General features: G+C 45.2%; 1 protein-coding gene across 1 annotated transcript in view; it reads left to right on the top strand.

Annotated features, from left to right (window-relative positions):
- DSCAM (DS cell adhesion molecule) overlaps positions 1–22,685 on the top strand; it is an 827,097-nt gene that overhangs the window by 696,593 nt on the left and 107,819 nt on the right. Inside the window, exons 18-20 of the mRNA XM_042237343.2 lie at positions 11,972–12,212; positions 13,855–14,001; positions 22,249–22,404. Coding sequence (XP_042093277.2) covers positions 11,972–12,212; positions 13,855–14,001; positions 22,249–22,404 — 544 coding nt within the window. The remainder of the gene's footprint in view (positions 1–11,971; positions 12,213–13,854; positions 14,002–22,248; positions 22,405–22,685) is intronic.

The raw sequence follows: 22,685 nt of genomic DNA, 5'->3' as shown, positions 1-22,685 counted from the left end.
CTGTAATCATCACTCTGTGCTGCCTAATTCCATTCATTCCCTTCTGTTCTGCAAAGATCAAAAAGAGGGTTCTTGGGGATCTGAAAAACTGGGGAATGCACAGCTGTTGGTTCTTAACTAAATAGTCCGTTGCAAGCAAGGCCAGTGCTGAACCATTTCATGATTTTTTAGTGATGACAACAGTGGTTCTCAGATTTGAGCATGCTCAGAACCCTGGGGAGGGCTTGTCAACACACAGACCAGTAGCCACCTCCCTGCAGTGTGTGTTTCTGACATCAGCAGGTCTGGGTGGGGTCCCAGCTTTTCCCTAGCTCCCCCACATTCCTACTGTTCCCCCCAACTCCCCCAAAATTCCTGCGGACCCCTCCCTAAAGTTCCCCATCCCCCAGCCCTGGGTCATTTCTTATACCTTCACCAGGCCCAGCCGGGTCCACTGCCGCCTTCTTGGGAATCCCCCTGCTCCCATTGGGAAAAGGCACCTCTCACTTTTCCCTTCTGTGCCAACAGCCCCCTGTGCCAACCTTCAATGCTGCCAGCGTCACACTCCCTTTTAATCACAATTCACTGTACGTCTCTCTTACCCACGGTGCCTTATACAGAAGAGACGCCAGCTCCTGGTGGTTACATTTAATGCATCCGTTCACTGAGCAAGTTATGGAATTTATGCTGTTTATATTGAGGAGCAATGAGAGGGACTGGAGGAAGCACACGGAGATGAAAGACTGTCTCCACTTCTGTAATAAAAGGGAAATAAGGACAGGTGACATTTTAAGTGAATCTGCGGGAAGCTGAAGGAAATGTTTTCAGTCATGTTTTAACTGAGTCACTCGACATGCTGGCTTGATGTAGTGTTCCAAGTGTGGGATTCTGCAGTGGAGGCCTTGGGCTCCCCAGGCAAGAAGCTGGATCTTGACTTCCAGGATGGTCCACTCACCCACCAGCAGTGAGCAGGTGGAGGGGAGCATGCTGGAAACAGGACCTGGCCAGTGGTTTTCTGAACCTGAGATGCCACTTCTAATCCGTCACATCCATGCTGGTGGTGCTGTGAGCATTTGCCCATCCCTGATTTTCCCATCTCTGTAAGGAGCGGAAACTCTGCCACAGGCAGTTTTCAGGCTGATTCTGGTGGACACGTGAAATACAGGCACTTGCGAACCACAGGAATAAATTGACATGGGGCTCCTGTTGTCATGGAGATCAAAAGAGACAGTTTCTTAAAGAAAGTGGGGGTTGGGAGGGATTTGGAGACTGGAGAAAGGGCTTCTGGGAAGATGAAAGAAGGCTGTTTAGGGAGACCACAGGAGGAAAAAAACAAACTGTCAAGGCTGGAAGGAGAGAGAGAGTGCCATAGAAGGCAGATAAATGAGACAAATGAAAAGAGGTCTGGATCGTTCCTGATGCAAAGGTGAAGGAAAGGAAGAGGAAAATTCAACACAGGAAAATAATGAGTTCTCACAAGAGAAACAGCAGTGTAGAGGTAAAGACTTCTTTTGGAATTGCAGTGCATTCGAAGGGATTTGAGACACCATAAAGCCAGAACACTCAGACATCAAAGCCTTCTGTAAACAGCAGCATCTTCCTGCCTGCAGAGACACTCAGATTCCTGGATTCTTGATTGTGGGGTGAAGGGAGCCCTCCGCTTTAGGCTGTTTGTTTGGTTGTTCCAGTCACTTATTTTCTAAAGTCTTCCTTTGAGAGGGCTGGTTGCCAGGAGAGGTTTGCTATAAATCCATTGGCCTGTCTTCAAGGATCCTTATTATAAACTTGTATAAACCACTGACTGGCTGACAAGTGAATAGCCCTTCTGGAATCCTTATTTTAAGCAGGAAACAAAAATTGACAACATTTTCCAGATAAATTAGCTCTTCAGAAGCTATTTTCTTCCCTGATATGGCCTAGGAAATGACATCACTTCAGTTTAGTCTCTCAGTCATGTCTGACTCTTTGCGACCCCATGAATCGCAGCACGCCAGCCCTCCCTGTCCATCACCAACTCCCGGAGTTCACTCAGATTCACATCCATTGAGTCAGTGATGCCATCCAGCCATCTCATCCTCTGTAATCCCCTCCTTCTCCTGCCCCTAATCGCTCCCAGCATCAAAGTCTTTCCAATGACTCAACTCTTTGCATGAGGTGGCCAAAGTACTGGAGTTTCACCTTCAGCATCATTCCTTCCAAAGAAATCCCAGGGTTGATCTCCTTCAGAATGGACTAGTTGGATCTCCTTGCAGTCCAAGAGACTCTCAAGAGTCTTCTCCAACACCACAGTTCAAAAGCATCAATTCTTCGGTGCTCAGCCTTCTTCACAGTACAACTCTCGCATTCATACATGACCACTGGAAAACCATAGCCTTGACTAGATGGACCTTTGATGACAAAGTAATGCCTCTGCTTTTGAATATGCTATCTAGGTTGGTCATAACTTTCCCTCTAAGGAGTAAGCGTCTTTTAATTTCATGGCTGCAGTCACCATCTGCAGTGATTTTGGAGCTCCCCAAAATAAAGTCCAACACTGTTTCCACTGTTTCCCCATCTATTTCTCATGAAGTGATGGGACCGGATGCCATGACCTTTATTTTCTGAATGTTGAGCTTTAAGCCAACTTTTTCACTCTCCTCTTTCACTTTCATCAAGAAGCTTTTTAGTTCCTCTTCACTTTCTGCCATAAGGGTGGTGTCATCTGCATATCTGAAGTTATTGATATTTCTCCCAGCAATAAGGAAATAACATGGACCCCTCCAAATCCTGCTCAGATGGTAAAGAATCTGCCTGCAATATGGGAGACCCGGGTTCAATCCCTGGGTTGGGAAGATCCCCTGGAGAAGGAAAAGACAGCCTACTTCAGTATTCTTGCCTGGAGAATCCTCATGGACAGAGGAGCCTGGTGGGCTACAGTCCATGGAGTCACAAAGAGTGGGACATGACTGAGCAACTAACACTTTCACGTTCCTTCAAATCTTGCCTGGCTCTCCCATCTTGATGGATTGGCCACCAGTGTTACATATCAGCATGGAAGCCAGGTCTCAACTTGCACCCATGTGTCCAGACTGGGACACACTGCCTAAGAATTCCCTCTGAACTGGCTGATCCAGGCCTTTGTTAAATAGCTGTGTCATGGGTCTGGTGTCTAGGCACCTCCTCTGCTTTTATACCCTCCTCATTCCCACCACTTACTTAAATTCAGCAAGATATAAACCTTCACCTAAGGTCATTTTTACCCATCACTTTTTTAGACCTCATAAATGCTCAGGTGATCAAATCAGTCAATCCTAAAGGAAGTCAACTCTGAATCTTCATTGGAAGGACTGATGCTGAAGCTGAAGTTTCAATACTTTGGCCACTTGATGGTGAAAAGCTGACTCATTGGAAAAGACCCTAATGCTGGGAAAGATTGGGGGCAGGAAAAGAAGGGGGTTACAGAGGATGAGATGGTTAGATGGCATCAATGACTTGATGGATGGATGTGAGAGTTGGACCATAAAGAAATGAGTGCTGATGAATTGATGCTTTTGAACTGTGATGTTGGAAAAGACTCTTGAGAGTCCCTTGGACTGCAAGGAGATCCAACCAGTCCATTCTTGAGGAAATCAGTACTGATAATTCATTGGAGAGACTGATGCTGAAGCTCCAACACTTTGGCTACCAAAGTATTGGTGAAGAGCTGACTCACTGGAAAAGACCCTGATGCTGGGAATGATTGAAGGCAGGAGAAGGGGACAACAAGGATGAGATGGTTAGATGGCATCACCAACTCGATGGACATGAGTCTGAGCAAACTCCAGGAGCTGGTGATGGGCAGGGAGGTGTGGTATGCTGCAGTCCATGGAGTCGCAAAAAGTTGGACATGAATGAGTGACTGAACTGAACTGAACTCTGCTTACAAGTTAAATAAGGAGGGTGGCAATATACACCCTTGACATAGTCCTTTCCCAGTTTGCAACCAGTCTATTGCTCCATGCCTGGTCCTAACTGTTGCTTCTTGACCTGCATGCAGGTTTCACAGGAGGCAGATAAGATGTCTTATATTCCCATCTCATAAGAATTTTCCACAGCTTGTTGTGATATACACAGTCAAAGGCTTTAGCATAGTCAGTGAAGCAGAAGATGTTTTTCTGGAATTCTCTTGCTTTTTCTACCATCCAATGGATGTTGGCAATTTGATCTTTGGTTCCTCTGCCTTTTCTAAATCCAACTTGAATATTTGGAAGTTCTCAGTTCACATACTGTTGAAGCCTAGCTTGGCAAATTTTGAGAATTACTTTGAGAGCATATGAAATGAATGCAATTGTGCAGTAGGTTGAACATTCTTTGGCATTGTCCTTCTTTGGGATTGGAATGAACACTGACTTTTTCCAGTCCTGTGGCCACCACTGAGTTTTCTAAATTTGCTAGCATATTGAGTGCAGTACTTTAAAAGCATCATCTTTTAGGATTTGAAATAGCTTAGCTGGGATTTCATCTAGCTTTGTTCATAGTGATTTTTCCTAAGGCCCACTTGACTTCTCACTCCAAGATGTCTGGCTCTAGGTGAATGATCACACCATCATGGTTACGAGTTGATGGTGGATGAAGTGAAAAGTGACAGTTGCTTAGTTGTGTCCAACTCTTTGTGACCCCATGGAATGTAGCCCACCAGGCTCCTCTGTCCATGGGATTCTCCAGGCAAGAAGAGTAGGGTTGGCTGCCATTTTCTTCTCCAAGAGATCATCCCAACCCAGGAATCAAACCTGGGTCTCCCTCATTGCAAGAGGACTCTACCACCTGAGCCACCTTATGCAATATTGATGGTGGGTGGGAGAGTGCTGGTGGAGGACAGAGAATGGAGAGGACTCCTGGGGTGGAGGCAGTCACAGGAGGCTCCCCAAGGAGTTAGAAGTTGAGCTGGCCATGGGATGAGTCAAGTTTGGACAGTAGGAAAAAGGAAGAAATGCGTTCTCTGATGGGGACTTCCATGAGACGGGAAAGTGTAAGAGAGCTGGGATCCCCATGCTTACTCAAGTGCTTGAGGATCCGAGGGGAATGGACATCCGGGGATGTTAGTCTGGAAACACTGCCATGGGGCTCAGAACTTAACAGCAGGCACTGCTGAGACTGAGGGAGAATAAGGGCATGATCAAAGTGGCTTCTTAGAAATCTGTCTTCTCCAGTATCTTGCAACCCAGATTCAAACGTGTTTCAGGACCCCTACCTGATTCTTTCTTCCATGTTTCTTCCTGTGCTGTGCTTAGTCGCTCAGTAGTATCTGACTCTTTTGTGACCGCATGGACTGTAGCCCACCAGGCTCCTCTGTCCATGGGATTCTCCAGGCAAGAGTACTGGACTGGGTTGCCATGCCTTCCTCCAAGGGATCTTCCCAACCTAGGTATGGAAACCAGATCTCCCACACTGCAGGCAGATTCTTTACCATCTGACCTACCAGGGAAGCCCTGCTGCTGCTGCGGCTGCTGCTGCTGCTGCTGCTAAGTCGCTTCAGTCGTGTCCGACTCTATGATCCCATAGACGGCAGCCCATCAGGCTCCACCGTCCCTGGGATTCTCCAGGCAAGAACACTGGAGTGGGTTGCCATTTCCTTCTCCAATGCAGGAAAGTGAAAAGTGAAAGTGAAGTCACTGAGTCGTGTCCAACTCTCAGCAACCCCATGGACGGTAGCCCACCAGGCTCGTCCGTCCATGGGATTTTCCAGGCAAGCGTACTGGAGTGGGGTGCCATTGCCTTCTCCGAGGGAAGACCTACTGTCTTCCTATTCCACAAACAATTGTTTTTGAGCCATTTACTCAACTGTTCTTTGAGGCTATTTAACAGCCCTAGAAGGGTATCCTAAAAAGTGTCTTCCCATTTGAATGCCTTCTTTTCACATGCCAGCCAACCATCTCACTTTATTTCAAGTAGACACATGCTCCAGGAAGTCATGTTTCAGTATCATCCAAAATAGTTTTTAAAGTAAGGGATATTACATTATGACCCAACTTGTCTTAGGATGATATGAAACTGTTGCTGCTGCTGCTAAGTCATTTCAGTTGTGTCCGACTCTGTGCGACCCCATAGACAGTAGCCCACCAGGCTTCCCCATCCCTGGGATTCTCCAGGCACGGACACTGGAGTGGGTTGCCATTTCCTTCTCCGATGCATGAAAGTGAAATCGCTCACTCATGTCTGACTCCTCGAGACCCCATGGACTGTAGCCTACCAGGCTCCTCCATCCATGGGATTTTCCAGACAAGAGTACTGGAGTGGGGCGCCATTGCCTTCTCCAGATATGAAACCTACCACCAGACAAATGATTGAAGTTCCTTTTTGGGTTCACACTCCCTGCCCTCACCCCACCATGGCTTGTTGCCCATACAGCTTAGAGAGTCACTTTCAAAACACTTTGGAACTTGCATCAGAACCCCTAAAATGTACGATTATAGTGTATAAAATTCCTGCATTTATGGACTTTTAAAAGACATCTGGTGTTTCTCAATATGAATATAAACCCTCAAGGATTTCTTAAGGTTAACACATCCCTAAGTGTAAATCTGACTAGTTAGCCTACAAATTAATAATAGAACTTAAACTTTGACTATGGTAGTTATAATTTCCACTTATTTTTGCACATGAAAACATAATACTTTCTCTTTGTGTGATTTGTTAAATTTTTCTTTGATTAAATTTTTTTGTTTCATGTAACTTTATAAACCTAATTATCAAGCTTTGCAAAAAGGAGAGAATTTATTGGGGCTGAGTGGTGGAAATTAAAGACAACTCATGGGAAAACCTGGGTTAGAATTCCAACTCTGCATTTACCTTGAGGAATATGTTTTTAACCTCTTTGACCTTTAGTTTCTTCCTCTGTAAGAAGAAGAATGATACTTCTTGGGGTTGTGACAATAAGCAGTGATAGATGGATAGATGAATAGATAGATAATCTCACTTATTACACTGATTGGGAAAATCACAGTCTCAGTTGGTGAAGATGACAGAGATGATGGAATGGAGGAGATGGTGGAAGGACAGAGGTAACTAGCTGCAGTGATGTTGGCTCTGAGTCAGTGACAGGTGATGATGGTCATGATGATGCTGATGGTGATGTGGATGTCAGTGGTAATGGCAATGGAAGTTTTGGAGGTGCAGCAGTGATTTATGGTGGAGGTAGTGATAAGAATGGTTGTAAACGTGGGAGAGATGGAGGCAGCATTGGGTAATGGTGGTGGAGGTGGTGGTGATGTTGGTACCCATGGTAGCAATGTTGGTAGTGATGGTCTTGATGCTTTCAATGGACGTGGTGGCAGTGATGAAGGTGGTGATCGTGATGGTGATGGAGGTGGTGATGCTGGTGATGAGGTGGTGGCAGTGATGAGTGGTGATGATGGAGCATGGAGTAACAGAGGTGGTTAGAAGTTGTGGTGTTCACGCTGATAGTAGTGATGGTGATGATGACGATTCAGTGGTCCAGGTGGTGATTCTAGATTGGTGGTGGTTACTGTGGTCATGGTGAGAGGAAGCTATTGTTGTAATTGAATTAGAAAGAGAAATAACCTAGAGGCAATTTTAGCACACTAGCTTTTATTAAAATTGCTTTATGGGGATAAAGTTAGCACACCATCACAGTCACTGTTTTAAGGTTACGATTCCATGGTTTTTTAGTATGCTTACAGAGGTACACATCCATTACCAGAATCTAAATTTATTAAAATTTCATTCCCCACCACAAAACCCATACCTGTTAGTAGTCACTCCCCATCCCCCCACGCAACCTTCCTAGATGGTTTTCAGAGCCTCTGGAGGCCTGCGAGCTGTAGAATCAGAAGTGCATGATTCATTTGTAAGAAAAATCCATCACTTCTTTCTCAGGTGTGACAGTTCCTTCTGCATGATAACTAGAGATTGTACTAAAGCCCTGAAAGAAAAGACATCAGCTCACTTCAAATATATACCTTCAAATGTATACCCTCAAATAACTCAACTGTACCTGTTCAACATATATCTCTTCAAAATCAGAATATTCAGAAACCTGGAGGAGAATTCTCTCCTTGGTTATCTGTGATAAACACAGTCCCTTAAGTTAGTTACCACATCTGAAAAAATAACAACAAATAATGCTATCTCATTAACAGTCAGTTGAAACAGAACTCCTTGAGATAAGACACCCATCCACTTCTGGGACTTCAGTCCAATAAACAAACTTAAACAAATGCACTGTATCACCAAGGTTAATTTGTGGTAGGAAATAAGGAACAAGAAACAATATCCCTTGCAATGGAAAAATGGTTCAATAAAACATGGCACATGGAAACAACCTAGATGTCCATCAGCAGATGAATGGATAAGAAAGCTGTGGTACATATACACAATGGAGTATTACTCAGCCGTTAAAAGAATTCATTTGAATCAGTTCTGATGAGATGGATGAAACTGGAGCCGATTATACAGAGTGAAGTCAGCCAGAAAGAAAAACACCAATACAGTATACTAACACATATATATGGAATTTAGGAAGATGGCAATGACGACCCTGTATGCAAGACAGGGAAAGAGACACAGATGTGTATAACGGACTTTTGGACACAGAGGGAGAGGGAGAGGGTGGGATGATTTGGGAGAATGACATTCTAACATGTATACTATCATGTGAATTGAATCGCCAGTCTATGTCTGACGCAGGATGCAGCATGCTTGGGGCTGGTGCATGGGGATGACCCAGAAAGATGTTATGGGGAGGGAGGTGGGAGGGGTTCATGTTTGGGAATGCATGTAAGAATTAAAGATTTTAAAATTAAAAAAAAAAAAAAAACATGGCATATGATTTTTAAAGACCATAAACATGAAATATGATCATAATAGCCTATTAAATGAAAAAAATCAGACACCAAACTGCAGAGTATGAAGACGACCATGTGGGAAACAAAAATTTCAACTTTGCTTAGAGAGATAGGAATGTTATCAAAATTTGAATAGCAATTACACAGGAAGGTTGGCGATATACTTTTAGTATTATAAAAAATATTTTCTACAAGATATTTTGCAGAAGAACCTAATAAGCAAAAATAACCTTCCTGCTGCTGCTGCTGCTAAGTCGCTTCAGTCGTGTCCGACTCTGTGCGACCCCAGAGACGGATTCTCCGGGCAAGAACACTGGAGTGGGTTGCCATTTCCTTCACTGCTGCAGAATTAGCAGGACTAAAATGTATTTCTATGAAGAATGTAAAGAATGTTATATTTATTCTATACAAAATATTTAAACTCAACAGGACAAAAACCTCTGTATTGTCTTTCATATACTTAAGCTAGTTAGAGTGTGTTTTCACCCATGGAGAGAGAAAAAAGGAAGATATCTCCACCTATCTGTGCATCCAGATCACAGGTGTGATTAATCCCCCTAAATCCAAGAAGGGAAATGTCAGCCAGCAGGGCCCTCTGCTTATAGAAGATTCGGCAGAACTGGGTGCTCTGTGTAAACACTCTCTTGTGGGTATTTACCTCCTACCTGATCAGACTCCACAGCTCCTGTCCTGGGATCCAGACTCAGCATCTTAGGGAGCCTTAAATTGTCATATTGAAAAATTAGAATACTTACAAATTAAAAAAAAAATTCTTCACATTTGGCTAAGTGATATATGAAAAAGCTATGTGAAATAGGAAGAATGTCTTTGTTTTATATTTGATTTATCCGTGGCTTTTGGAGGGATATTAATTTTATTAATTGGTTAAATTGTTAATTGGTTAATTGGTTAAGCAATTGAGGTAAAACAAATTCCAGGTAATGGAAGTCTCAAAATCGGAAATCTTTAGATGTGATTTTTAGCAAAGCGAAGAGCAAGATGAAAAGCTGTGATCGATGCAAAACAGGAAAGCACAGACATCCGCTTCGGATGAAAAAGGTGTGAGCTTTTACATCAAGGTCTGTAAGTTCCAACTTGACTGCAGAAGTGATGGTTTCTAGGGCTGTTTTTTTGATATCTATTTGGACTGTGTAAATGCATGAAACCCAATGGGCTGTTGAGAAAAACAGTGGGATCCAAGAAAACAATAAATGAGGAAATGTGCTTGGAAAAAAGATGGGATTTTACTGCTCTTGTGTAACTCAGACAAAGTCCTAAAGACAGCAGAGACATTCATTCCATGAGGAAGCCAGCATGATGAGCAGTCCACAGAAGTTTGCTGAATCTGTACTGCTGTCTGCTCATGAACTTCTTCCTGTCGGTTGTCCAGGGCGATCCCCCAGGCCTGCCCCGCCCGACTGCCCCCTCCCCGGGGCAGATCCACCTTGTCTGTTCTCTGTCTGCCATTCCTCACCCCTGTGCATTCCTCGTCTCTCTCCACTGTCCATCCTTGCTACTCAGTCTCTCTCTCACCCTACGCCCTCCCCCCTTTCCGGAGCCCTGGCCGTCCTTCCAGGCCCGCCTGCGGTCAGCATCTTCTGACTGCTTCAGACCGCTCTCACTTCACCACTTTCTGGACGCCTGCTAGCCTCCTGTCCACTGCCACAGACTTGGGTACTTCAGATTTCTCTACAGCTTCCTAAGTGTTTGTTTCCTCTCTCCAGCGGGGCTGTAGACATTTTCAGGGCTGAGAAAGCTTTTCAGAGGCCTGAGAGATCCACAGCTTGTACTGAAATACATGCACACGCACAGACACATTCACACACATACACATATATGCTCATACATATGCACACACAGACATAATACAGATATATACACGCATACTCACACATATACCCATATAGCTGTTGATTGTCTGAAAACTTATAATACCTTTGTCACTATAGAGCATCACTTTGATGTTGTTCTTAAAACATACTTGAAAATAGTCTGGATTCTTAAAAATAAATAAATAAATTCAACATAGCAGTGAAAACTGTTCTATCTTCTACTAGACTGACCCCTTTATCCTTTTCAGAGAGAAGCTAGCTCCAGCCTTCCCTTGCCCAGCTTAAATCACCATAAAATGATTCCAGAGTGACTCAGACCTTAATAAAAGAGATTTGCCTTCTTGCCAGGGGTGGACTCCCGTTCACATTCAGCTTTCAACCTGGAAACACGTTTATTCTGGAATATTCCATTAGAGTGTAAGCTCCATGCAGGCAGGGACCTTTTTTAAAAAATCACTTCCGTTCTCCAGTGCCGGGGACCATGTAGCAGAGTGGAGCTCAGTCGGTTTTGCTCGGTGAACACATGAACATCAGTCTCACGAGAAGATGGTTGATGGAGGCTGAGGTGCCGCAAACTCAATCTGTCTTTTAAAACTCTACCACCACTTAGAGAAGCCAGCAGCCCAGCAGCTTGACAGAGGGCCTGGGTGCCCAGGCACTGCAGTGGACTCTTCTCCTATCTCTGCTGTTTGCGTGACCTCCTGTGTCCGTGAGGGTCCCGAGGTGCTGTGTCCCAGGCGGTGGCGAGGGCCAGGTGTATCCATGCAAGTGAAGGCAGAGCGCCTGGCCACAAGCATCCTCTAGGAATGAGTTGGCTGCTATAGCTGCTATTATTACTGCCATATCTGTATGATTTTCATACTTACTCAATTTCATTTTTGTCTCCCTAAGATATAGGCAGGCGCTGGTTTATCTCCTGTCCCACCTCAAGTATTTTTCTGTATATATTATTTTTTTCAATCAGAATAAAGTTGCTTTATAATGTCATGTTAGTTTCTACTGTACAATAGTGTGAATCAGCTACATGGGTACATATATCCCCTCCCTCTTGAACCTCTCTGCCCCCTTCCCAACCCTCTAGGTCATCATAGGGCACGGAGCTGAGCTCCCTGTGATATACAGCAGCTTCCACTAGCTCTCTATTTATCTATCTGTATATGTCAATGCTACTCTCTCGATTCATCCTACCCTCTCATTCCGTCCTGTGTCTATATGTTCATTTTCTGTGGCAGCATCTCTATTCCTGTCCTGCAAACAGATGCATCTGTACCAATTTTTTTTTTAGATTCCACATATATGCGTTAATATATGGTATTTGTTCTTCTCTTTCCTGCTTAGGCTCCCAAGAAACATTTGCAAAATGGGATTATCCGTGGCTACCAGATTGGTTACCGGGAGTACAGCACCGGCGGCAACTTCCAATTCAACATCATCAGTATCGACACCACGGGGGACAGTGAGATTTACACCCTGGACAACCTCAACAAGTTCACCCAGTATGGCCTGGTGGTGCAGGCCTGCAACCGGGCCGGGACGGGGCCTTCTTCTCAGGAAATCATCACCACCACCCTCGAGGACGGTAGGTGCCTGGCCCCCTGCAGGCTGTGCAGGGGCGATGTCAGCCTGGCCGGCTGGGACCGGGGCTTTCTTCCAGCGGGAAGCGTGTCCTAATTAACTCGCAGGCTGCCTGGATTCGGCGCCCTGGATGCATCTTGATGGAAAAGCCAAATCCACTCCCTTTTCAGCATCTTTCTCCTGCATTTCAAGCCCAAGAGGGGGACTTCTGCCAAGTGAATCCAAGCCTCTCCCTATGACTGCAGCCGTCTGGGCACAATGTAGAAATTCGATTTTCTAAAAATTTCTCATAAGTCAGCGTTAAGGAGGGCTTCACCCCCCTCTCTCTCTTTCTTCTTTTTTAATCATTGCTTTTTATTTTCAAGCATTCTAAGACCAGAGAACGGACATGAGCAGGCTTCCGGGAGCAAATCTCACGGTGACCGCACGCCCCCTAGTGGCCAAAAGGAATTACTATACACTCCCACGTTGACAGCCTAAAAGCTCACATTCTCCCGCAGTGCATGAAAATCAGGGTGTCTACATGGCTGATTCATGTCAATGTATGGCAAAACCCACTACAATATTGTAAAGTAATTAGCCTCCAATTAAAATAAGTAAATTTAAAAAAGAGAAAATCAGGGTGTCTAGAAGCATCATCGTTCAGGTGCAGAGGCCAAACACCAAGATAGCTGTAGCAGGAGGTGGCAGATTTTCCTGAAGAAGGCTGGCATGGCAGTTACCTCTTGTGCTTTGAGAACACAAGTGGTAACTTGCATCTATAATTTCTGACCTTAAGAACAACTGGAAAAAAAAAAAAACTCCTGACCATTTTTATAGGGAGAGCTAGTAAATGGAAATCCAGGATTTTCTTTCCATCTTCATAGTCCTTGCAGTTGTGGTTAGACAGGCCTCTGGGTTTGCATTTGATGTTTATTTTTCATTGATGTTTATGATTCAGTCACTATTTTCCCCCCTTTCCCAGTAATGATGTTTAAGGTTTGCATAAACTCGATGTGAAATATCCTTCTAGCCTCTATCCTAGCGCATTTTCTCTTTCCTCTGATGGGTGGTCTAGGGTTGAAAGGGGCACTGCTGGGGTTGGAGCAGTAAGTGCAACATGTCTGCTTTTGAGCTTTTAATTCACACTCCAGACATTGCTCAGCACCAGGGGACTTACTGTATTGTTGTTGATGTTCAGTTGCTAAGTCTTATCTGACTCTTTGCCACCCCATGGACTGCAGCACTTCAGGCTCCTCTGTCCTCAGCTATCTCCTGGAGTTTGCTGAAATTCATGTCTATTGAGTCGGTGATGCCATCTAACCACCTCATCTTCACAGTAGTTTGCCAGAATGTTGGGGAAATAAGCCAGACCAGCAATGGTCTTTAATTCATGCAATAGGGTCAGAAGTGTTCTCAACTCTCTAAGCCAGGGGCGAGCTGCTTGAAACTGAAGCAGTTATCCTGCAAAGAGAGACACTGGAAGTCTTATGAAGTCATTGTATTTTACCGAGTTATCCTATTTGTACAGGAAAGTGGTACTCATTTTCCCCCTTAATTTGGGGGATTGAGTGCAATTTTTTTTCTTTTGCTTGCACTTTTGAAATATTAAACTCATGTTGCTTATCCAGTATCAGTTTTTATAGAGTCTAATTATCTCATTTCAGTGCCCAGTTACCCCCCCGAAAATGTCCAAGCCATAGCAACATCACCAGAAAGCATATCAATATCCTGGTCCACGCTTTCCAAGGAAGCCTTGAATGGAATTCTCCAGGGGTTCAGAGTCATTTACTGGGCCAACCTCATGGATGGAGGTAAGAGGATTAAACGACGGATAATGGAATTTGTACCTGCCCCCTCCTGCCCTGGGATTCGGTACAGGCTGGGCACTTCTTTATCTCTGACTACTTTCCTCCTTCCTCACACTGTTCTGTTCCTGTCTCATATCTGACATTTTAACAGGTGTGGACAGCTGCTTAAAACACTGGTGCTGGTGTTTTAGTCCCTAAATCATGTCCGATTCTTTTATGACCTCATGGACTGTAGCATGCCAGGCTCCTCTGTCCATGGGATTTTCCAGGCAAGAATCCTGGAGTGGGTAGCCATTCCCTTCTGCAGTTGATCTCCTCGACCCAGGTATCAAGCCTGTGTCTCCAGCATTGCAGGCGGATTCGTTACTGCTGAGCCACCCAGGAAGCCCTTTTAAAACATCATATACTTTCCAAATTTGAAGGATAGGAGGGGGTGGCTGGCACTTGGGATATCTAGGAATAGAAGTGTTTTCCTAATTATGAGTATCTATGTCAAGCCTCTGCAGGCAGCACCAAAACCTTGATCTGTATCTAGAAAGTTCTACGTGACGTGTGTCCTAAAAGACTGACCCCTTCCTGTTCCTGACAGGACTCAGTAGGGAAAGTCCGTGAGCTCCTGTAGTTGAACTGGAAGGGGTTTAGGAAGGATACTGGAACCAGAGGGTATTATTATCCCCGCGAGGTTTTGGCTCCTTTTTCTTTTTTTCCCCTCCTCCATCCTCTCTTTCTTCATTCTTCTTCTTTCTTTCTTTCTTTCTTTTCCTTCTTTGCTTTCAAGTTGTAGGACAAAATCCTCCTGTTTAGGGGCAGGATGTAGCACAAGAGAGGGTCAGCTCGGAGGATAGCAAGACTGGGGCTCCAAGTGTCTCAGCAGAACATGGCTCTGTTTCTCCACTTGCAGAGGGTAGGTGCCCCTGAGCCAGGCTGAGCCCCACTCCACGAGCAGGACAGGCTCACCCTGAACTACAACCCCTAACGGGAAAGGCCCTGCTCTCTGCTTGTGGACCAAGGCTGGGGCCTCCCATGCCTGCACCCTTCCCCAGGCCCTATTTACAGCCTCCTTCCATCACCCCCAGCTCCCAAGGTGCCTCCCCACCCTTGTCTGGGGCTTCTTTCAGCCCTTCTGATGGTCCCAGTCGAGGTCCCTGGAGCACCTCCCACTCCTGCTCAGGCCCACCTGGGTCTGCTCTGACGACCCAGGTAAACAGAACATACTGGGCCTCAGAGGCTGCAGAGATCTGCTCTTGTGCTCAGTAGCTCAGTTGTGTCCGACTATGACCCCATGGACTGTAGCCCGCAGGTTCCTCTATCCATAGCATTTCCCAGGCAGGAATACTGGAGCGGGTTGCCATGGTGCGAGAATAAAGGATGGATGACACCTCAGCAAAGGCAGCTTAATAAATGTGCTAAGTACACAGCTGGATCTGAGGCTGACTGAGCTGTTTATGTCTGTAACCAGACTTGCATCTCAGAGCTGAGGATCAGCCCCAGTTCTTCCTGGAGTCCAGGGTAGCACTTTGCACAGCGCCAGCAGGGGGAGACATTGCTTCACCTTCTGAGCATCTTCTCAGTGTGAAGCTCCTGCCGGACGCTGAGGATGCAGCTCCTCTCAGATGGATGCTCTAGTCTAGTGAGACGGGAAGGATGCTCTGAAAAGAGAACCACGAGCCCAGTGGTTCTCTGGGCACAGACAGCCCCACCGAGGGACGGAGTTAAACAGATGACTCACTTCACTTCATCCCCCAAAAAGGGCTTTAACAATCCCATGGACGTCGAGTATGTTATTTAGTTGCTCAGCTGTGTCCAGCTCATTATGACACCATGGACTGTAGCTCTTCTGTCCATGGGATTCTCCAGACAAGAATCCTGGAGTTGGTTACCGTTTCCTTCTCGAGGGTATCTTCCTGACCCAGGGATCAAGCCCATGTCTTCTGCATTGGCAGACGAATTCTTTACCATCTGATCTTCCAGGGAGGCCCAAGATGTAAAGTACAGCGTTAAAAAAATTGCAAATTATCTATTTTACTGACATAGTGCCGTAATATATCATTTCTTGTTCTGATTCTAATCCTCATGTTGAGTCAGATTAAATTAAACACCCTAATGGACATACCTGAAGTTAAATTATACTAAGATTGTTCCTTTTTTGTTCTTTTTGGAAATATTTCCATAATCCAGTGCTGACTATTCATCATATTTTCCCATTTCTCATATTTGCTAATTGTGCCTATTACCATCTTATTTCTATGATGGATGATGTGGTTAGTATGGTCTAGTCAACAATATATTTCAAAGCTTTAAAAACTTGAATATTTAAAAATTAAAGACTTTGAATAAAGGATGCTTGGAAATGCATATAGTTTCTAAAAATACTTCTACTCCTTCTATGAAGACCAAGGTGATGTGATTTAGTGCCTAATGTATAAGTTCTACACTTAATCTCCAAAAGAAAAAAACTCTCAGAAATGTAAGCCTGCTATGAGCAGCCACATTTTATCTGTTACCCCTGAGAGCTAACATTTGGGAATTAGCAGGGAATGTCATGGAATTCATAGATTCTCCTTCACGAACTCCTGAGACTGTGGCTCTGAGGTACCCACAGACACAGAACACATAGTGTTTGTGTAAAGGTTACACCTGCTAAGCTTGAGAACACACCACACACACACTCACGCTCAGGCAGGCTGAGAAAGACATTGTTACTACCCCTGTGTTTAGTATTTTCCCCAAATACTTTCAAAAATATGCATAAAAAAACATTTTCTTCTTGCTAATATGACCAGATAAAACAAAAATGGTTAAGTCACTTGCTAGGACAGTTAAATATACAATATGTCCATGAAATTTCTGAGTATTTTATCATCTGAAAGTCAAAGAATTTTGAAGACAGAAGCAGCTTCTCTGAGATTTTTGGGAAACTGGTCCCATTTCATCTGAATCCAACTGCTTTTCAACCCTCCTCTCTTTCTTCCAGACAAAATAGACAGATTCTGAATCAGAGCAACACTTAGCTGCCAAACTGGGCTTTTGGTGTGATGCTAGCAAGTAAGGGAGATGGGCGGGGGGAGTTATTTCCACCTGGTTTTGATTTCTTCCTGAAAACCCTTTAAGAACCAGGGAGGGTATAAATAAACACATAAAAAGTATTTTGCTTTAAAACATAAAGTTTAAAAAAACTTTTGTACTATAAATAGTATGGTTTATGAATTTCTTTTTCTGTATTCATTTTATATTGTTTTACTCATGACTTCAACTGAACACTATTCTTGCCATATATTTTTAAAATGTATTTTATTGAAGTATAGTTGATGTACAATGTTGTGTTAATCTCCATTGTACAGTCCCATATACATATTTGTAAATTACTCCACTGGCACTGAAAAGTAATTGATAGAAATTGACGTTTAAGCCATAAAGAAGATCGGGAGCTTAATCGAACAACAGATGAAGCGCGCTGTTTGCATTTGGCTTTTTTCATAATTCACCTTTTTACTTCTTCCACATGGGCTGGTCAGGAAAATGCCCTTGAAACAGAGGGAATGAGGTGTTTCTGTGGTTGATTCAGGGGCTCTGGGGATTTTTAAAAATGCTTGGGGGTAATTTTAAATAGGGGTTTGGACTGCAGGCCTATTCATGGTTCGTGATAAATTCAGTCACCCAAATAATGTGGACCCCAGTATGAGTCAACATCCAAACACTAATTCCAATTAGTGTGGTAATTCATGATCCGGTGTATTGAAAAGATCAGAGTACCCCACTTTGCCCTTCTCCTCTTAACTCTTCTCTTCTGCATCACGGTATCTCACCCAGAAACAGCCAGCCCCTTCGCGGCATGCCTTCCCTGGGCTATAATTAGAGGTCATATTTCCCCTGTGACATAGAGACCCTGGGCCCTTCATAAAGATAAAAACGAAAAACTTAAAACCAGAGGTCATATGATGTAGTATGGTTTTCATAACTAGCCCGGCACACAGCCCCCAGGAGCCCCTTTCCTGAGTTGCATTACGTTTTCCCTGATTGTGTGAGTGTGTGTGTATGACTTTGGTTGTTGTTCAGTCACTTAGTCATATCCACCTCTTTGCAAACCCATGGACTATAGCACGCCAGGCTTTTCTGTCCTTCACCATCTCTTGGAGCTTGCTCAAACTCATGTCCAACGAGTCGGTGATGCCATCCAACCATCTCATCCCCTTCTCCTCCTGCCTTCATCCTTTCCTAGCAGCAGGGCCTTTTCCAGTGAGTCAGCTCTTCTCATCAGGTAGCCAAAGTATTGGAGCTTCAGTTTCAGCATCAGTACTTACAATGAATATTCAGAGTTGATTTCCTTTAGGATTGACTGGTTTGATCTCCTTGCAATCCAAAGGACTCTCAACACCATGGTTCAAAAGCACCAATTCTTTGGCACTCAGCCTTCCTTATGGTCCAACTCTCACATCCATAATGACTACTGGAAAAACCATAGCTTGGACTATACAGACCTTTGTCAGCAAAGTAATGTCTCTGTCTTAATATGCTGCCTAGGTTTGTCACTGGAGAAGGAAATGGAAACCCACTCCAGTACTACTGCTTGGAAAATCCTGTGGACAGAGGAGCCTGGTAGGCTGCAGCCCATGGGGTCCCAAAAGCTGGACATGACTGAGACTTCACTCACTTTCAGTTTAGTTCAGTTCAGTTCAGTTGCTCAGTCATGTCCCAATCTTTGCGACCCCATGAACCACAGCACACCAGGCCTCCCTGTCCATCACCAACTCCTGGCTGCTGCTGCTAAGTCACTTCAGTCAGGTCCCACTCTGTGCGACCCCATAGATGGCAGCCCAACAGGCTCCCCAGTCCCTGGGATTCTCCAGGCAAGAACACTGGAGTGGGTTGCCATTTCCTTCTCCAACGCATGAAAGTGAAAAGTGAAAGTAAAGTCGCTCAGTTGTGTCCAACTCTCAGTGACCCCATGGACTGCAGCCCACCAGGCTCCTCCATCCATGGGATTTTCCAGGCAAGAGTACTGGAGTGGGGTGCCATCACCTTCTCCGACCAACTCCCAGAGTTCACCCAAACCCATGTCCATTGACTCGGTGATGCCATCCAACCATCTCATCCTCTGTTGTCCCCTTCTTCTCCTGTCCTCAGTCTTTCCCAGCATGAGAGTCTTTTCCAATGAGTTAGCTCTTCGCATCAGGTGGCCAAAGGATTGGAGTTTCAGCTTCAACATCAGTCCTTCCAGTGAATACCCAGGACTGATCTCCTTTAGGATGGACTGGTTGGATCTCCTTGCAGTCCAAGGGAGGACTCTCAAGAGTCTTCTCCAACACCACAGTTCGAAAGCATCAATTCTTCTATGCTCAGCTTTCTTCACAGTACAACTCTCACATCCATATATGACCACTGGAAAAACCATAGCCTTTAGGTTTATCATAGCTTTTCTTCCAAGGAGCAAGAGTCTTTTAATTTTGTGACTGCAGTCACCATCTGCAGTGATTTTGGAGCCCAGGAAAATGAAGTCCATCACTGTTTCCATTGTTTCCTCAGTCATTTGCCATGAAGTGGTGGGACTGGATGCCATGTCTTCCGTTTTTTGAATATTGAGTTTTAAGCCAAGTTTTTCACTCTCCTCTTTCACCTTCATCAAGAGGTTCTTTAGTTCCCCTTCACTTTCTGCCATAGGGTGGTGTTATCTGCATATCTGAGGTTACTGATGTTTCTCCTGGCAATCTTGATTCCAACTTGTCCTTCACCCAGCCTCCCATTTCTCACGATGTACTCTGCATATAAGTTGAATAAGCAGGGTGACAATATTCAGCCTTGATGTACTCCTTTCCCTATTTGGAGCCAGTCTGTTTTTCTACGTCTGGTTCTAACTGTTGCTTGTTGACCTGCATACTGGTTTCTCAGGACGCAGTTTAGGTGGTCTGGTATTCCATCTCTTTAAGAATTTTCCACAGTTTGTTGTGATCCACAAAGTCAAAGGCTTTATTTAGCATAGTCAGTGAAGCAGATGTAGATGTTTTTCTGGAATTCCCTTGCTTTTTCTACCATCCAACAGATGTTGGCAATTTGATCTCTGGTTCCTCTGCCTTTTCTCAACCCAGCTTGAACATCTGGAAGTTCTTGGTTCATATACTATTGAAGCCTGGGTTGGAGAATTTTGAACATTACTTTGGCAGCATGTGAAATGCGTGCAATTGTGCGGTAGTTTGAACATTCTTTGGCATTGCCCTTCTTTGGCATAATCTTTGTCACAATATAAAAGTTCCTAAATCTGGAAAGATCTTGAGGAGAACTATACTTGCATTTTATTTCATAAGCATTTGAGTTATGCTACTCCCACTGACCTATATTATCTATGTTCAGGAAAATGAAAATTATAAATGAAGAGTGTAATGGAAAGAGGTCAGATGGCCACCTAGGAAAGACTGTTCTTTCACAGGAAAGCATTTCTAACCCATCTGAGGGTAATGATTGTCAACTTTCCAAGTGCACGGGGACCACACAGGAGCAAATATTCTTCTCATTTTCACTAGCCATCTGCTGTGACTTCTCAATTGTGGCCCTTGGAAGTCTGCTGCTGGCTGTAGCCCCCAGGAGACACTGGACCTCAGGCATCTTTGGGGGGCTACACCCTGGCTCTGCTCTCCCCCCAGCAAAGCATCCTGCCTCCAGAACTTGCCCATGAGCTGCTCATGATGGAAACAGACCATGGGCTCCTACTGGGTCCGGGGCCATGCCTGAGACCCATTGTTTCTCCCCTCCCATCACAACGGTCATCAAACATTAGGGGTCCCTGGCATGGGAGTGACAAACCTCGACTACCGCCTGCTTTATTTGAAATTCAGCTTTCCTACTATGTCCACTTCAGCCCTGATATCACCTTTTGATGACAAAAGGTAAACACAGACATTCATAGTCACCATAACCACAAAATAACTGACCACTAATCTCCGAACGTCCATACAACATGCTAGGAGGATGAGAGAGAAGAACAAAGAGCAAGAAGGTAAAACCAGGCTGGCAGAAATCCAGTTCCTCCGGCCAACATGCATCTACCCAGGGTCCTCAGGGAGTAGCTGAGAGTGTGGACCTTGGGCATATGGCCACACCATATGCGGTGCCACAGCCCACACTCTCAGCCTTTACGTTCAGATCCGTGACCTGGCAAAGACATTGAGCCTCTCTCTGCCTCAGTTTCCCCTCCTGTAAAAGGAACAGCCAGTGGAAACAAAAGGATATTCGTCTTGAGTGAATGAATTAGCATGGGAACCCAGTGCAGGCCACCTTAGGAGCAACGTGGCGTGTCAGCTGTGTTTCCTGAGGCCAGAGAAAGCGAGAGACACTGTGGGACAGCTTGTTGTGAGTGTTGCGTGCACTGTGGGCACATCATGTGCAGAGATGACCAGACACCAAGGAGGTCTCCTTCCTGGCCCATCTCCCACCCCCATTCTTAGTAAACCAGCCCACCAGGCACAGGGGTCAGGCTGCACCAAACATTCCACAAATGACCACTTGCCCTAAAGGTGGGCAGCCCTTTGGCTCCTCTCTCCTCCTCCAGCTCCTCTGCCAATGGCTCATTTCTAAATCCAGACCACCCCTGCCGGTATTTCCCAAGGCCCTGTGAGTTTTCTCAAGCTGCCATGCGTCATGGGCTTCAGGCAGGCCAGCATGAAGTTCCATCTTTGCATGTCATTATCTGATCCCGCTGCAGAACACAAAGCATTTTTAGCTGATGACGCGTTCCTGACACATCAGCCTGCCATGTGGGCAAGGGGTTCACTCCAGGTGATAGGAGGAGTGTGCAGGGCTACCGCAGTTTAAGTTAGGTGCTAGAAAACACATGTACCTTAAAGGAGTCTGCTTATGTTAACCAGAAAACTAAGCTCGACTTGTAGAAGCTTCTTAATGAGCAGTTAGAAGTATCTCTATGCAGTGAGACTACGTGGTCCTGGCTTCCTGGGGCCAGTGTGCAGGGAACACTGCTGGGTTACTCCTGCTTGGGGACAGTTCCGGACGGGCCTGTTGGCATTGGGTTTATAACACTTAACTGGACTGAACTGCTGTTTTCCAGACCTCTTTTCTTCCTGGCACTCTGTGGCAATTTGGTGCAGATGTTTTTCAAGAGACCGCAGAGGGTCAGTATCTCACGAAGGCTGTGCCCACACCCCTGAGTGATTTCAGGGAGTGATTGATGGGGGCCCAGCACCAGGCAGCAATAAGAACATGCCAACAGCCATGGTAACATGCTTGTGTTTTCTTGTCCTCCAGAGCTGGGCGAGATTAAAAACGTCACCACCACACAGCCCTCCCTAGAGCTGGATGGGCTGGAGAAATACACCAACTACAGCATCCAGGTGCTGGCCTTTACCCGGGCTGGAGACGGCGTCCGGAGCGAGCAGATCTTCACCCGGACCAAAGAGGATGGTGAGCACGGGGGCAGGTTGTGGGGGGCTCAGGTCCCATCTGAACCTCCAGGAGACAAACAGAAGGCTCATGCCACATGGCAACATTCCCAGGAAGGAGCCATTGTCAGAAAGGCTAGGTCAGAGGGTTAATTCACCCACCGATTCCTGACGTGGCTCCTTGAAAACTCTTTGTTGCCCTCCTAGAATATTCCAGCATGATTCAGACCACACTTCCGGTGTCACCTTTGTTTGATTACCCATTGTTTCTCTCTTCCACTATAACTTTTCATTCTTTTCTGG

Source organism: Ovis aries, chromosome 1, assembly GCF_016772045.2.
Source record: "Ovis aries strain OAR_USU_Benz2616 breed Rambouillet chromosome 1, ARS-UI_Ramb_v3.0, whole genome shotgun sequence".
In the NCBI taxonomy this organism is placed as follows: Eukaryota; Metazoa; Chordata; class Mammalia; order Artiodactyla; family Bovidae; genus Ovis; species Ovis aries.
Note: the sequence above shows the minus strand (reverse complement) of the source record. Positions and strands in the feature narration are given on the sequence as shown.